Source organism: Somniosus microcephalus, chromosome 1 (genome assembly GCF_052327205.1).
Source record: "Somniosus microcephalus isolate GS21.2 chromosome 1, FLI_Smic_1.0, whole genome shotgun sequence".
NCBI classification, from domain to species: Eukaryota; Metazoa; Chordata; class Chondrichthyes; order Squaliformes; family Somniosidae; genus Somniosus; species Somniosus microcephalus.
Genome location: NC_140987.1, coordinates 83,511,612 through 83,527,195, shown reverse-complemented (window position 1 = coordinate 83,527,195; position 15,584 = coordinate 83,511,612). Strand labels below are relative to the sequence as shown.

At 42.6% G+C, this 15,584-nt stretch overlaps 1 protein-coding gene across 2 annotated transcripts in view; it reads right to left on the bottom strand.

Moving 5' to 3' along the window:
- The window catches only part of ncbp1 (nuclear cap binding protein subunit 1), a 78,915-nt gene that overhangs the window by 45,233 nt on the left and 18,098 nt on the right, over positions 1-15,584 (bottom strand). For both annotated transcript variants that reach the window (XM_085983896.1, XM_085983900.1), the window contains exons 2-7: positions 10,564-10,649; positions 9,620-9,720; positions 5,712-5,868; positions 3,760-3,867; positions 2,841-2,962; positions 582-651 (exon numbers count right to left, since the gene is read on the bottom strand). In XM_085983896.1, the coding sequence (XP_085840022.1) occupies positions 582-651; positions 2,841-2,962; positions 3,760-3,867; positions 5,712-5,868; positions 9,620-9,720; positions 10,564-10,649 (644 nt within the window). The remainder of the gene's footprint in view (positions 1-581; positions 652-2,840; positions 2,963-3,759; positions 3,868-5,711; positions 5,869-9,619; positions 9,721-10,563; positions 10,650-15,584) is intronic.

Below are 15,584 nucleotides of genomic sequence, written 5' to 3'. Positions count from 1 at the left end.
CTGAAGCCTCACCAGAGAGGTTTGAACCTGTGGCCTATTGCCCTGTGGTGCAGCATGTTACGACACCACCTACCACACAATGCAATGGCTCACATACACAGCAGATAACAAACTCCAGACATGATTATATATAGAACAAGTGTTTAATAATAAACAGGAACTGTGGTATAAGTCAACAGCACATTGCTGTTTACTTCTCACTTCTCCCAGACCCTCTGGGTCTTGCCTTTTATTTCTAGCTACCCAGTCCCCTTTTCCTTCCCCAGGGTTGAGAGGAGCCTCAATTCCACCTTTCACCTTGATTGAGAGTGGGAGAACGTTAGTATCGTTCAACAAAGTTCTAAAAGGATTGCAGTCTCGCCCTCATCCAATGAGAAAAGGAGAGTTCAAATGATATCAAGGCTCCTCCAATTGGTGCAGCAAACTGGGCCACGGTATTCATCTGACGTCAATAGGAAGACCATTTCTCAGACAGCTGCACATTGCGTAACAGCTCAACAGAAACATTTATAAAACTCATGTTCAGGCTTCAAGATCCCATCTTAAGAGAAAAAGTGCTGACTTTCAATTAGTCTTCTCACCTCTTCCTGTACATGAGGTTGTTCAGTAGTCCAGCTCTGCAGCATTGGTACGTGATGTTTTTGCCGCGTCCTACAAACAGGTACAGCAAATGGCAAAATTAAGCCTCAGCCCCACATGCAAATGAATTACAGTATTAGAAAAGAGTTGTGTGCCAAATCTGCAGTTCTACAATTGGTTCTAATGGTTTTAATGCATCTCAGCAGAAATATCTCAACGTGCTTTGTATAAATCCTAAAGAGCTCGAGATACAATGACCAAGTTAAATCATTTCACCAAATCAACTGAGTCACAAGTTCAAACCTAGGTAGGACAGGCCAATCTCCCCCTCTAATCCAAGCATCTGCCCAAAAGTCTGCCTTTGAAAACCCTTTTGGATATCAGCTGGGAGAGTTAAAGAATGCTACTAGGACATGAGGCTATCTCCAGCATCACAACAATATTTTCCATCTATCCTTTGCTAGAAAGAGTAAGAGGGAACTTTGCTTCAATTCTAAAGATGTCAGGGGAAGGAAGAGAGAAGAGCAAACCCCCCCAGCTCCTGACTGACCTTCCAGCAAAAGAATCCAAAATATGAAACATTGCAATTGTCAGCAATTTTGCCATAGTGACAAGTGAACATTGTCAGAGCATTTAATTTACATTAGAAAAGTACATTGAAATAATAACATCTATAAACAAAATTAAACATTAATATGTCAAATGTTGCAGCCCAATCCGTATTTGAATCCTATATTGGGGTTCAGTGCCCTCGGATTTGGGAAAGGAAAACAAAAACAAAAGTGCAGCCAGACTCCTGGTCAGTAGGCAATGACCGTGTACATGGCTACCAGGCAAAGAGAGGATTGGGCCGGGCTTTGATGCTCCCATTGGCGAACAGCCTGCCCGGCATTCGCCGTCGAGGCCTATACTTGGGCGAGGAACCCATGGGCAAACAACACCCAAGGAACGCTACCTCACTGTCAGTTACCACCCAGAGGAGATGAAATCATCTGGAAAAGTGCTAAACACTGCACAATTTAAAGGCTGTCTATGTAAATCTTGCATCTACCACATCACCACAAGCTCTCCAAGTCTGCTGAAACTCTCGATATGCAGGGGTGCAAGTTTTGAATTTGATTGAGTGACTGGTCCCATAGCAGTGTGCAGAGGGAATCCCAATTGTACAAGGGAGTTGAATCATATGGAAACCTGTTTCAGACCCAGCACTGCCCATGACTCCCAAGTTGCAGTACTTACATCAGTCAAGAGGGGAATGAAGTGGCCTGGGCCTCGCACCCCTCCTTGAGAGGAAGAGTGGTGAGCTGTGGTGTTAACAAGAAAGGAACGACTGTTATATTGCACGATAAAGAAAAATACATTAGGAAAGGGAGAATTGTGGAAGGAGGCACTCTAGAACCAAAGCTAGGAGCACCAGGACAGCCAAGTTACTGGTTAGCAATCAAAGAGTTTGGTACCAGCATGAACAAAAGATCAAAATAACAGGCCATCATTGCTATTTTAATTTCTTCTAATTAAATCAAGTCTCGTGGCTCAAAACGTTGCATATACCACTTGCTGCGCCATGCAGACCTCAGTCAAGGACTGCTGGGTTTGAAACCTATGCCTGGCAATAGCTTAAGAAATTAACAGAAAAGGTTCACAAACATATTCTATGATTCTATATCTGAGCTCAAACATTACAACTTGCAAGGCCTCTCAAAAGGCCAGGCACAGAAAGCCACATTTGAACCTTGGGATTTGATTTATTAGCAAAAATGGAAAACAAAGGATGTCAATTTATTAATTAGAGCAGATGAGATGTTTGTGTGAAAAAAGGTTACCGTTGAGCTGCAAGTAAACCCAAAGCTACCTTTTGTTTTGCAGATACAGTCTTTAAAATATTACTCAATTTCTTGGTTACCATTTTGTGTACCTATCCAAGGTTGCATTCACAACACACTGTAGCACTGATGCAAAACAGTTTCACTTCATATCGACTCTTAAGCAGCTGGAATGTAAACCCATAGCCAGGACCCAGCCTGATTCTGTAGACTCCCTCTTCCAAAGAATCTCTCCTGCTGCAGTCTAGAGTGAGGTGGAGCCCTGACTCCAGATTTGCACTGCAATTTCAGCATCACTGAAGCAAAGCGTCTTCGCAACATCATTACAACTGTAATGTAAATACAGCCTAAAAGAATCAGATTCTATCATGCATATTTAAATACATTCATCTCAAGCTCCCAATTGTAAGAGGAATTAATATTAAACTTGTCTCTTACTGAAGTAAACTTTCGATCTGTAAAAGAATTCGATCCATCTCGACATCCTTTTTCTCATACAGCTCCTTTCCAACCCAGGGCAGAGAAGACAGCACTGCATACACATACCAGTCACTGCGTACCTACAGCACAGTGAAAATTAATGATACAAATATTTTAAAGGATTTTCAGTGCAAAATAATATTTACTATGATACCTAGGGAAGCTTTAATTATATTTAAACAATATACAAAATTGGTAATTAAAACAATGCAACTTCCACTACAATAACTACACAGCGTACAAGGAAAGGGAAATAATTTAACTTAATGCTAGTCATATGCTCTAGTTTAGGATAGCTATCAATAGCAACTTGCACCTATATGACACCTTGAACATACAAATAGGTGTCATGAAAATGGACACAAAGGAAGACATTAGAAGGGATAATTGAAACCTAGGTCAGAGATAGGTTTGGAGGTTTTTTTTTGTTGTTTTTTTTTATAAAGGCGGGAAAGCTATGGGAGGGAGACCCAAAAAGAGTAGAACCGAGGCAGCAGAAGGGTTGTCACCATTGGCAGGGCAAGAATCACTGACAAAAGCGTAATGCGTTTCTCATATGCTGAAAAATGTTGTTACTTGCATAACCAGTATTCAGTAGTCACTTAGAAATTAATCCACAAGGTAAAAATCAAAGAGTGCCACCAACACAGCTGAAAATTATATAGTAATTTATAACCATAAAAAAAAACTTAGTTAGGAATGAAGGAACAGAAGGGTTTTCTTAAGAACTGTTTGTAAAAGCAATGTCAGAACCACCATGCAGAGAATCTTATGAACACACAGTTAACGTTAAAAAAAAATCCCTACATCCGGTCACATAAGAGACTATGGTAGTAAAAAAAAAACTCCCACCAGAAAAATCCATTTGGTTTCTTACCTGTGGTATATCCTCCTCCTGTGTTACGCTGATAAAGTTTTCAAACATTGCCACCATTGAAGGAGCTGCAATCACATGGCAGTTCACAAGATCGGACAGAAAACGAATCTGCACAAGGAACACAGCTTAATTGCAACATACTACACAGATTTTCCTTTTGCATTCCAGCACACTATATTTATCTACTTTTAAAATTAGCAGACTGCATTTTGTAGAAGTAATTTATTAACATTTAAACTCCCCTCACAACAGGAGCTACTTTGCCAGCTTTAGAAATGGAAAGCAACTCTCCCACTTGCATCAACAAGTTATTTCTCCTGGTCAAGTCATATTTCTTCCTCTGCTGTCAAGACACCTCCAAACCGTCGCAGCCAATGCAACAATGCCCTCCCCTTCCCTGACCAATTTACCATAGTTGAAATTGCAAAATAGTTAGCACTAGCTCAAAGTTTTATTTTGGATTGTACACCATCAACAAGTTATTATGTTTATATAGTGGCTTTAATGTGGCAAAATATCCCACAGTGCTCCACAGAGCAGAAACAGACAGCAGGTAGTAAAGCATTTAAAAAAATGAACAAAAGCATGGTCAAGATGGGTTTTTGAAAGGCTTTTAAAAAAGAGAAATAGCAATGTACAGGCATTTAGCAAAGAAGTTCCAGACAGTACAGCCGAGAGCTATGCCATCAATTGGGGGGGGGGGGGGGGGGGGGGGGGGGGGGGGGAGAGAGGAGAAGGACAGCAGTTACAGGTGGCGATAGTTGGAAGGCCAAAGTCCTCAGGTTGCAGCATAAGCTGAAGGAGGTTGACTCTATATGGCACCTTTAACATAAAAAAATGTACCAATAAAAATGGACACCAAGCAATGAAGGAGAAAGGCCATGAAAATGATTTGTCAATGAAGATTCTGAATTTGATGCATTGGGGACAGGAAGCCGATGGAGTCTTTTTATGCTTTGGATGGGTGAGCAGGTGGAGCTCAAGACTCCAGTCAGAAAAGTGTTCAAGAAGTCTGGCAGCAATGAAGTGTAGATAAGAATTGCAGAGATGGTGCAGGTGAAGCAAGAGGGTGGTGGATGTATGTGTGTTTGAACTTAGCGCAATGCAAACAGGACAAAGTTGCACACCATCTGGTTCAGTCTAAGCAAACAGCCAGGAAATGGGAAGAGTCAGGGTAAGGGTATGGAATGTCCTTCATGAAAAAAAGTGTTCTCCTCAACGAGTCTAACCCGAGGGGCTCCGTCATATTTCCTCAGGACTGAACAAGATGCAGTTTCAGCTTATTTTAAATGAGTGCTCATGAAATAGAAGGTGCTGGATGACTGTCAATGAATTAAGACGGCAATCTAATTAAGGGCCGATGATGTACACTGTTACAGCCATGCAGGTAGTGAATGTACAAATATTATGTTTGCTGCAGTCTGGTCTAGGTATCAGCTTGCAAATGTCATTCAATTGTGTTCATGTCACATCAAGTGATGCAGGACTTAACAGGATATAATGAAATCTTTTCAGGATAGGTCACCAGATGCTAATTATGAATTTATAGACTTTTGAAATAGATATTGAGTACATTAACAAGGAATATTACCTTTTCCAACACATTCTTGTTAAAGTGCAGTGTTGCTAATGTATAGAACGCTGCAAGTGGTTATCATTTTCATACAATGACTGACAACAGAGCAATCATCACACTGCCAACAGCATTAATTCCCAATAATTATTTTTATTAAAACAGAGGATGCAAAGACTGCATTGAAAAATATTCACAGTGCTTCACATTAGTTTTACTTCAACCCAAACTTGTACAGTAGCAACATGGCAGTGCTGTTATGAAGTTTTGGAGCAGATCGATCCAGCCCAGTACAGCATTGGAACGCTTTAAAGTAGAACAGAACTGAAAGGGCTTTGGCAAGCTGTTAAAAATAAACATAATAAAAGGTAACACTTACAGTAAAAACTGCCTCGATGTACATATTAGCTTTCAAAGCTTCCTTGAGTTGTCTAACCATAGCTTCAACAAATTCTCCACCAAAATTGTAATTCCTGGCATTTAGCAGCCCCACCAGTGTTGTATACACAGGTAATTTTTCAGGAAGCTGTTGTGCTCTAAAAGAAAATGTCAAATACTCCAAATAAGTATTTATTTTATTGTTAATGTGACAGAAAATAATTAAGTTTTGCCAATGTTGCAAGAATGTATTAACATTTAGGAGCTGAGTACAGGAAACTGTGTGTTATCCGGAGGCTAAATGACCGGCAAACTCGAGCCACTGGCAAAAATCAGGAGCCGTTTTGTTAGGTTTTTTTTCTTCTCGTGGCTTTTTTTTCCCCCAACAGTCAGGCTCTGCAAAGTCTCTGTAGCTTAGCAACAGCTTCAGAGAGACGCTTCCAAGGTACGGGCCGACTGTTTAGAAGCTGTTGCTAAGCAACAGTGTTTGTTGTCAGATACGGAGATGAAAAGCTCCGTATGCTTCAACATTAACGCTGGTGTCCGGCAGTTTTGAGGGAACGGCAACAGCTCGGTCCCGTCGGTGCCGGATAGCACAAAGTTTCCTGCAGTACAATGCCACCTTAACGTGCACACTAACTTAATATTTTAACATTTGGCTCAAAGGTTACTCAAGATAAAAAGATTGTAATGAACAGGGGTCTAAAACAGATAAGATTCTCCACATAATAATTAATGAATGATTTTTAAACCTCATTGCCACAATGACACTCTGTTCTCCATGGTTGAAGACATCTACCATAGGGTTCTTCGCCCTCCCAAATTATAAGATGTGGCCATCAGAAATTGGAATTTGGGCCCATAACGTTAGACAACTGGCTGCTGTTTTGTAAAGCACCTCCTTCCTTTTTGACAGCTCATCAAAAGGAGATGTTGGTACCAGTGAATGGAATTTGTTCAATATTTTTTGGTGCCTTATATTGGCATCAAGTACAGCCTAGGTTAGAGTTCTACTACCTCTGCTCCAACAATGTGCTTTAGCCTTGACCTCTGAAGAGCACCTCTCTAGATCTTTTCATTGCTAACTGCCGATGACATCGGCCGTCTCAATTTCTCTGCTCCCCTCTCTCACTCCAACCTACCTCCCTCTGAACTTGCAGCACTCCGTTCTCTCCGATCCAACCCCAACATTGTCATTAAACCTGCCGATAAGGGTGGTGCTGTTGTTTGGCGAACCGACTCCTACCATGCGGAAGCTGAACGCCAACTCTCCCGACACCTCCACCTGGGCCATGACCCCACTAGCAAACATCAGGCCATTGTTTCCAAGTCTGTCACTGACCTCATCTCCTCTGGAGATCTTCCCTCCATGGCCGCCAACCTCAGTCCCCCAGCCCCGCACAGCCCACTTCTACCTCCTTCCCAAGATCCACAAACAGGACTGCCCTGGTAGATCCATCGTTTCAGCCTGTTCTTGCCCCACAGAACTTATCTCTTCCTATCTCGACTATTTTTTCTCCCCTTGTCCAGTCTCTTCCCACCTACATTCACGACTCTTCCAACGCCCTCCGTCACTAACAGTTTCCAGTTTCCTGGCCCCAACCGTCTCCTTTTCACTATGGACGTCCAATCCCTCTACACTTCCATCCCCCACCAGGACGGCCTGAGGGCGCTCCACTTCTTCCTTGAACAGAGGCCCAACCAGTCCCCATCCACCACCACCCTCCTCCACCTGGCTGAACTTAGTCTCACACTGAACAACTTCTCCTCTGACTCCACTCACTTCCTCCAAATTAAAGGTCTTGCTATGGGAACCCGCATGGGCCCTAGCTATGCCTGCCTTTTCATGGGATATGTGGAACATTCCTTGTTCCAGTTCTACTCAGGTCCCCTCCCTCACCTCTTTTTCCGGTACATCGATGACTGTATCGGTGCCGTCTCCTGCTCTCACCCTGAACTTGATAAGTCCATTCACTTTACTTCCAATTTCCACCCTTCCCTCACCTTCACATGGTCCATCTCCGACTCTTCTCTTCCCTTCCTTGACTTCTCCGTCTCCATTTCTGGCGATCGGCTTTCGACAAACATCCACTACAAGCCCACTGACTCCCACAACTACCTGGACTACACTTCCTCCCACCCCGCTTCCTGTAAGGACTCTATTCCATTCACCCAGTTTCTCCGTCTCCGCCGCGTCTGTTCTGACGATGCCACCTTCCATACCAGTGCTTCCGACATGTCTTCCTTTTTCCTCAGCCGAGGATTCCCCTCTACTGTAGTTGACATGGCCTTGACCGTGTCCGTTCCATTTCCCACACTTCTGCTCTCACCCCTTCCCCTCCCTCCCAGAACCATGATAGGGTTCCCCTTGTCCTCACCTTTCACCCCATCAGCCTCCACATTCAATGGATCATCCTCCACCATCTCCAACGTGATCCCACCACGAAACGCATCTTCCCCTCACCTCCCCTTTCAGCATTCCGAAGGGACCGCTCCCTCCGCAACACCCTGGTCCACTCCTCAATCACCCCTAACAGTCCTTCCCCTGGCACCTTCCCGTGCAAGCGCAGGAGATGTAACACATGCCCTTTTACCTCTGCCCTTCCCACCTGTCCAGGGCCCCAAACACCCCTTCCAGGTGAAACAGCGATTTACTTGTACTTCTTGCAATTTAGTATACTGTATTCGCTGCTCACGATGCGGTCGCCTCTACATTGGGGAGACCAGGCGCAGATTGGGCGACCGCTTTGCAGAACACCTCCGTTCAGTCCGTAAGGGTGACCCCGAGCTTCCGGTTGCCTGTCACTTTAATTCACCGCTTCACTCCCATTCTGATCTCTCTGTCCTCAGCCTATTACATTGTTCCAATGTAGCTCAACGTAAGCTCGAGGAACAGCACCTCATCTTTCGATTAGGCACTTTAAAGCCTTCTGGACTCAACACAGAGTTCAACAATTTCAAACTATAACCCCTGCCTCCATTTTTCATGCTGTATGATTTTGCCATTCCCATTTGCAACATTTTATCTTCCCTGCCTCTTACAAAAGCACAGTATGTTCCTTCAATTCCTTCCTCCCCTCCTGTCTCTGCACCTGCTTAATATGTTACATATCCAGTTTTTTCCAGTTCTGATGAAGGGTCCCAGACCTGAAATGTTAACTCTGTTTCTCTCTCCACGGATGCTTCCTGGCCTGCTGAGTTTTTCCAGCGGTTTCTGTTGTTATCTCTGAAGAGCACAACCGCTCTCCCCAGGGCAGGAACAGAATCTTGATACACAAACAACCAAACAAGGGCCATGCTTGCATTGGTCATCTGCCAACAGTTCTCATTCCCAATACAGTGCAGTTCTACAGAAATCATTTACAGTGAATTTGAAACAGGCAGAACTGAGGCGGCATAGCACAAGACTGTGTTAAAATATGCTGCAATGACAACTTCAGCATCCCAATACTGACACACTTCGAAGTTATCTACATCCAGATTGTGTACTGTTTGCAAAACCAGCAGAGCTAGAAGAAAACAGGCAGGAACTCACTTTGTTTCCACCAAAATTAAAAGAATTTCATTCTATTTGACACCATCCAATTTTCCTAGTGAGAATTTTTTTCTCAAACAGAACCCAAGACAGTTTATTCAGATGTCGCAATTCAGAAGAGACACATTTGGCATACGGCAGTACACATCTATTTCCCCAAAATGCTAGTTTTATTTTACCGAAAGTATCCCTTCATTCATAACCAAATACCACTGGCAATTCATGGAGGCAAATATTTGCAATTCTTCCAATCCACTCTAGCACTAATTTCTAATTCGTTTGTTGCACCAAGGATCGGACTATCATAATTCCTTATAATGCATAATCCCTTAATCAAAACTGTCATGTATAACACTATGCTTCATCCAACTTACACTGCACAAAGTATTCTCAGGATTTTACTTTTATAGTTCGGCAGGTCAGCTTCTAAAACTCCCGCCAGGCCTTCCAGGTTGCTCTCCAATGAGGAAGTGCTCTGTAAATCAAAACATAGGAGTAATTCACATACAAGGAGCTAAAGAGAATGTGAAAAATCTGAAAGGTAACCACCGATCCAAACTGTATTTTAAGAGAGTACTAGTTGGAAGTTAATCCTAATTTAATTACAACAAAGAACGAACTTGCATTAATAGAGCACCCATCACGATGCGTACAAGGTGCCAGACCTGATGGCACGTGTATGGTTCCAGACCATATCAAAGGTTTTGAAGATGTTCAAGGCAATGACAAATAACTAGCAATGGGGAAGACAACATTTAAGGTCTGTGATTGAACTGGGAGAGGGGAAATTGGTGCATTTTTCAAAACAGTAAAATGTACTGTAAAGGGCAGCACGGTGGCATAGTGGTTAGCACTGTTGCCTCACAGCGCCAGGGACCCGGGTTCGAATCCGGCCTCGGGTGACTGTCTGTGTGGAGTTTGCACATTCTCCCCGTGTTTGCGTGGGTTTCCTCCGGGTGCTCCGGTTTCCTCCCACAGTCCAACGATGTGCGGGTTAGGTTGATTGGCTATGATAAAATTGACCCTTAGTGTTAGGGGGATTAAATACGTGGGGTTACGGGGATAGGGTGGGATATGTGTTGGTGTAGGGGTTACGGGGATCGGGTGGGATATGTGTCGGTGCAGGCTCGATGGGCCGAAATGGCCTCTATCTGCACTGTGAGGTTTCTGTGATACTGAAGGTACTGGTTAGGAATTTGGTTTTTTTCATTCTTTACAGGCCACAGTTTCCACTCCATGATAACAATCAGTTGACTTTCATTATTTTTAAATATTCTCCACTAGAATATAAAATTAGGAGTGAAATAACAAACTGTACCTTTTCTCCTACACGACATATCAAAGACTCCAATCGGTCTTCAATTTCAATTGGCTCAGACGTTCTTCTCCGTTTGTGAGGTTGCCCTAATGCAAAATAAGATGGATCTGTGTCATGAATTCAGTCTTGTTATTTGACTCAAATGGTTTTGTGCTAATCTGCAACAAGTAGATATAAAATTTTAGATGAGGCACATTTTTTGTATACCTCCCGTGATCTTAATACTGCTTGAAGGTCATAATGGCCCTATCTCATACTCCCCTGTTGTAAACTCATCTTTAAGTGGCACAGAAGCAACTGACGTGAGGTTCTACTACTAAAAAGTCAAACTTTATACAAAGTCAATGCAAAGGAAATGCAGTAAACTAAAGATTTAAATGGAGCAGACACAGTGTGACAATTAATATTTCAAATCAAAGACCATGACTCCTAGAGGCTCACTCTCGTGAATAAAAATCAGGCAGTACAAACAACAGATAGATGGCTGAAAAACTCAGGCCAGAGTTTCTACCATCACAGAACACAGCATCCCAGGACTCTAGATTTTAAGATTAGGCACCAATGCTTCTGTGAGGGCAGCTAAAATTATCTTCCAACCCTCTGACCACTTTGCACCAACATCTGAAAATAATGGATCGGTAAAAAACAAGATGCATTTATACAGCACCCTGAAGACACGTACACTTTAATTTCACTCTGATCAAGTACTAGTCTCCTGGGCTCCAAGAAAAGTTCTTAAACTTATTGGCCCAGAATTTGTGGTCGGAGGCTTCCCGCGGGGAAATGCCTCCGATCCGCAAATAAAATGCCCGCATACCTGGTGATCCGGGAGGTACGGAGATTCACGGTCCTGAGCCTCTCTGGGTACCTGCGGGTAGAGGCCCGCGTATCCCGGGGCGCAGGCGGTTCACAAGCGCCCCTGGGATCACGTGGGCCAGCCCAACCAATAAAAAGGAAATCCTCTTTTATGCTTATGGGGACTCCGTATGTACGGAAACCCCATAAGCACGAATGGGAATACCCTAAAAAAATACATCTACACATCAAATAAAATAATTACATATTTAAAATGAAATTTAATTAAATATTTAAAACAAATTTAATTTTTTGAAAAATAAATTTAAATGTTTTAAAAGGGCTAAAAATAAACTTACCTTATTGCACAGGTTTTTTAATACATAAATGATTTTTTTTTTATTTCAAACTCTTACGCTGGTAAAAGCTGGCCTTGTGCCTTCTTTTACCAGGCGTAAGAATTTCATGGGCATTCGACGGGCAGAAGTTGGGCAAATAGCCCAACTCTCCGCCCGCAGATGCTTTTCCCGGGGATGCGTTGGATCTGTCAAGAAAACAAAGAACAGACTAGTTTGTCAGCCATTTTCAATTAAATAGCAAACAGTCAGCTGAAGTATTTATTTAAACTGAATACGATTTATTAAACACTGCCAGCTGCAGTTATTGTACAGCCAATTCACAGCCCTAGATACAGATCAGCCGTGATCTAACTGAATGGCGGTACCACCTTAAGGCACTGAATGGCCCACTCCTGTTCCTAGCTGCACAAGATCACTATTGCTGCCAAATATTACTATTTACTTAAAATAAGCAGAATTAGACTGTACGTTTGGGATCAGTGCAGAACAAGAGATCCTGCCGCAACAACACAAACATAACTGTACTACCACTTCCTGTTGCAAAGATTTACACTCAATTCTTGACCAAGCTTTCAGGGTCTCCAGTGTGGCCCAGCAGTGATTGTAGTTCCACTTCAAATAAATTAACATGCCTCACAAAACTAGCTACCTTTGAAACATTCGCCTCATGAAATTTCAGTCTCTTCTATCCAGCTGATGCACATCACTCGAGGCCCACGTAAATCTTATTTCATAAATTATATTCTCTGATCAAAATTTCACTACAGTTGCCAGATGCATCACCTTCTCACTAACATTATGACTGGTTCTTTTCCCAGCCACAAAAGTGTGTTTGTGTTTAATGTTATTTTAGCTGTTTACATTTTATTTGCATACTTAAATAACTCAAATCCAAACTCATCAGCCTCCCACCACAAAGAATGGGGTGCAAGTATATTTCAGCTCTAATTTTAAATGTTTTCCAGCTTAGCAGATTTTCTATTTGCCAAATTCTACATGACCGTATGTAGTAATAAAAGCACAAATCCAGACACTACACCTTCGCAGTCAACATTCTTCAACCAAACATTCATACTCCACTGCTTCGCATCGAGCTGAATTTAGTGCGTGAATCGGTTGTGACGGCCTGAAATAACTCGGAATGTCTCCTCCAGGGAGTCTCGCCCTGCTTCATTCCGATGTCCGATTGGGCACGGACACCAGGTTTAGGCTGCATTTACACTATAACCTCTTTGCACTGACACTGCAGTTATAGTATGAATACATAGGAACAGGAGTAGGTCAATTCAGCCCCTCGAGCCTGTTCCACCATTCAATGAGATCATGGTTGATCTGTATCTTAACTCCACCATCTGCTTTGGCTCCATAGCCTTTTATACCCTTGTCTAGCAAAAATCTATCGAACTCAGATTTAAAATTAATTCAGCTAGCATCTACTGCTTTTTATGGGAGAGTTCTCCACACTTCTACCATCCTTTGTGTGAAGAAGCATTTCCTAACTTCTCTCCTGAATGCCCTGGCTCTGATTTTAAGGTTATGTCCTCTTGTCCTAAATTCTCTCTATCTACCCTATCAATCTCTTTCAAAATGCTAAAAACCTCAAACAAATCAACTCTTAACCTTCTATATTCCAGTGAATACAAGCCTAGTTTATGTAATCTCTCCTCATAATCTAACCCTTGGAGCCCTAGTAACATTCTGGTGAAACTGCGCTGCACTCCTTCAAAGGCCAATATATCCTTTCTAAGGTGCAGTGCCCAGAACTGTACAGAGTACTCCAGATGTGGTCTAACCAGGGCTTTGTATAGCTGTAGCAAAACTTCCTCCCCTTTATATTCTAGCACTCTAGTTATAAAGGCTAACATTCCATTAGCCATTTTGATTTTTTTAGTAACTGACTACTACATTTTAGTGATCGGTATACACAGACCTCCACTGTTCCCAGCTTTTCACCATTTAAATACTACCAGGATCTATACTTCTTTGGTCCAGAATGGATGACCTCACACTTACCTGCGCTGAAATCCATCTGCCATAGTTTCGCCCACTCACAATCTATCAATGACTCTTTGTAATTTTATGCTTCCGTCTACACTATTTACTACACCACCAAGATTTGTCATCAACAAACTTTGATATATAGCTCATTATTGCGTTATCCAAGTCATTAATATAGTGAATAGTTGAGGCCCCAGCACAGATCCTTGTGGGACACCACTAGTCATTTCCTTCCAATTCCTGGAACATCAGGTATATTATCCTCCTCCTCTACTGTGAAGACTGCCACAAAGTAATTATTCAATAACTCTGCCATTTCCTTATTTTCATTTGCATTAGTACACCCATCTGTTTTAAACATTACCCTTGACTACCCCTTTTCTTCTAATATAATTTTAAAACTTTTGTGCTAATCTTGATATCCCTTGCAAGTTTTTTTGCATATTCCTTTTTGCAGCTCTTGCTATCCATTCTGTCTTTCTTAGTTGTTCTTCATATCGTTCCCAGTCCCCTGGACTTACACTACTCTATGTACTTTTATATAATATTTTCTCTAGTTTTGTGTTATCTCTTACCTCTTTGGTCAATCATGGCTGTTTTATTTGGTGAGTAGAGCTCTTTCCCCTTAGGGTCCTGTATAAGCCAAATTATTTTTTTAAATACCTCCCACTTTCATCTGTAGTTTTACCCAATAACCGTTTTGACCAGTTTGCTGTCATCAGTCTGTCTCATCCAGTTAAAGGTAGCCTTACCAAAATGGAGAATCATAGTAACTTTGCTAAGTTTCTACTTTTTAAACCCAACATTGAATTTGATCATAGTATGATCACTGTTCGATAAATGTTCCCTTAAGTCTGGCTCATTACTTATTACTAAATCTAGTATAGGCTGCCCTCTTGTTGGTTCTAGAACATATTGTTCCAGAAAACTATCTTGAATGCACTGAAGAAATTCGCCAACTTTCTCATTTGAGTTACTCTGATCTTCCCAATCAATATGAAAATGAAACTCTCCCATTAAAACAGCTTTGCTATTTAAAAAAAATTCATTCATGGGATGAGGGCGTTGCTGGCAAGACCAGCATTTATTGCCCATCCCTAGTTGCCCTCGAGAAGGTGGTGGTGGTGAGCCGCTTTCCTGAACTGCTGCAGTCCGTGTGGTGAAGGTACTCCCACAGTGCTGTTAGGTAGCGAGTTCCAGGATTTTGACCCAGCGACGATATACTTCCAAGTGCATGACTTGGAGGGGAACGTGGAGGTGGTGGTGTTCCCACGCGCATGCTGACCTTGTCCTTCTAGGTGGTAGAGTTCGCGGGTTTTGGAGATGGTGCCGAAGAAGCCTTGTCGAGTTGCTGCAGTGCATCTTGTAGTCACGCTACGCCGGTGGAGGGAGTAAATTTTTAACGTGGTCAATGGGGTGCCAATCAAGTGGGCTGCTTTGTCTTGCTTCTCGAGTGTTGTTGGAGGTGCACTCATCCAGGCAGGTGGAGTATTCCATCACACTCCTTATTTGTGCCTTGTGGATGGTGGCAAGGCTTTGGGGAGTCAGAAGGTGAAACACTCGCTGCAGAATACCCAGCCTCTGACCTGCTCTTGTAGCCACAGTATTTATGTGGCTGGTCCAGTTAAGTTTCTGGTCAATGGTGACCCCCCAGGATATTGATGGTGGGGGATTCAGTGATGGTAATGCTGTTGAATGTCATGGGGTGGTGGTTAGACGCTCGCTTCTTGGAGATACTCATTGCCTGGCACTTCTGTGGCGCAAATGTTACCTGCCACTCATCAGCCCAAGCCTGAATGTCATCCAGGTCTTGCTGCATGCGGGCATGGACTGCTTCATTATCTGAGGAGTTGCGAACGACACTGAACA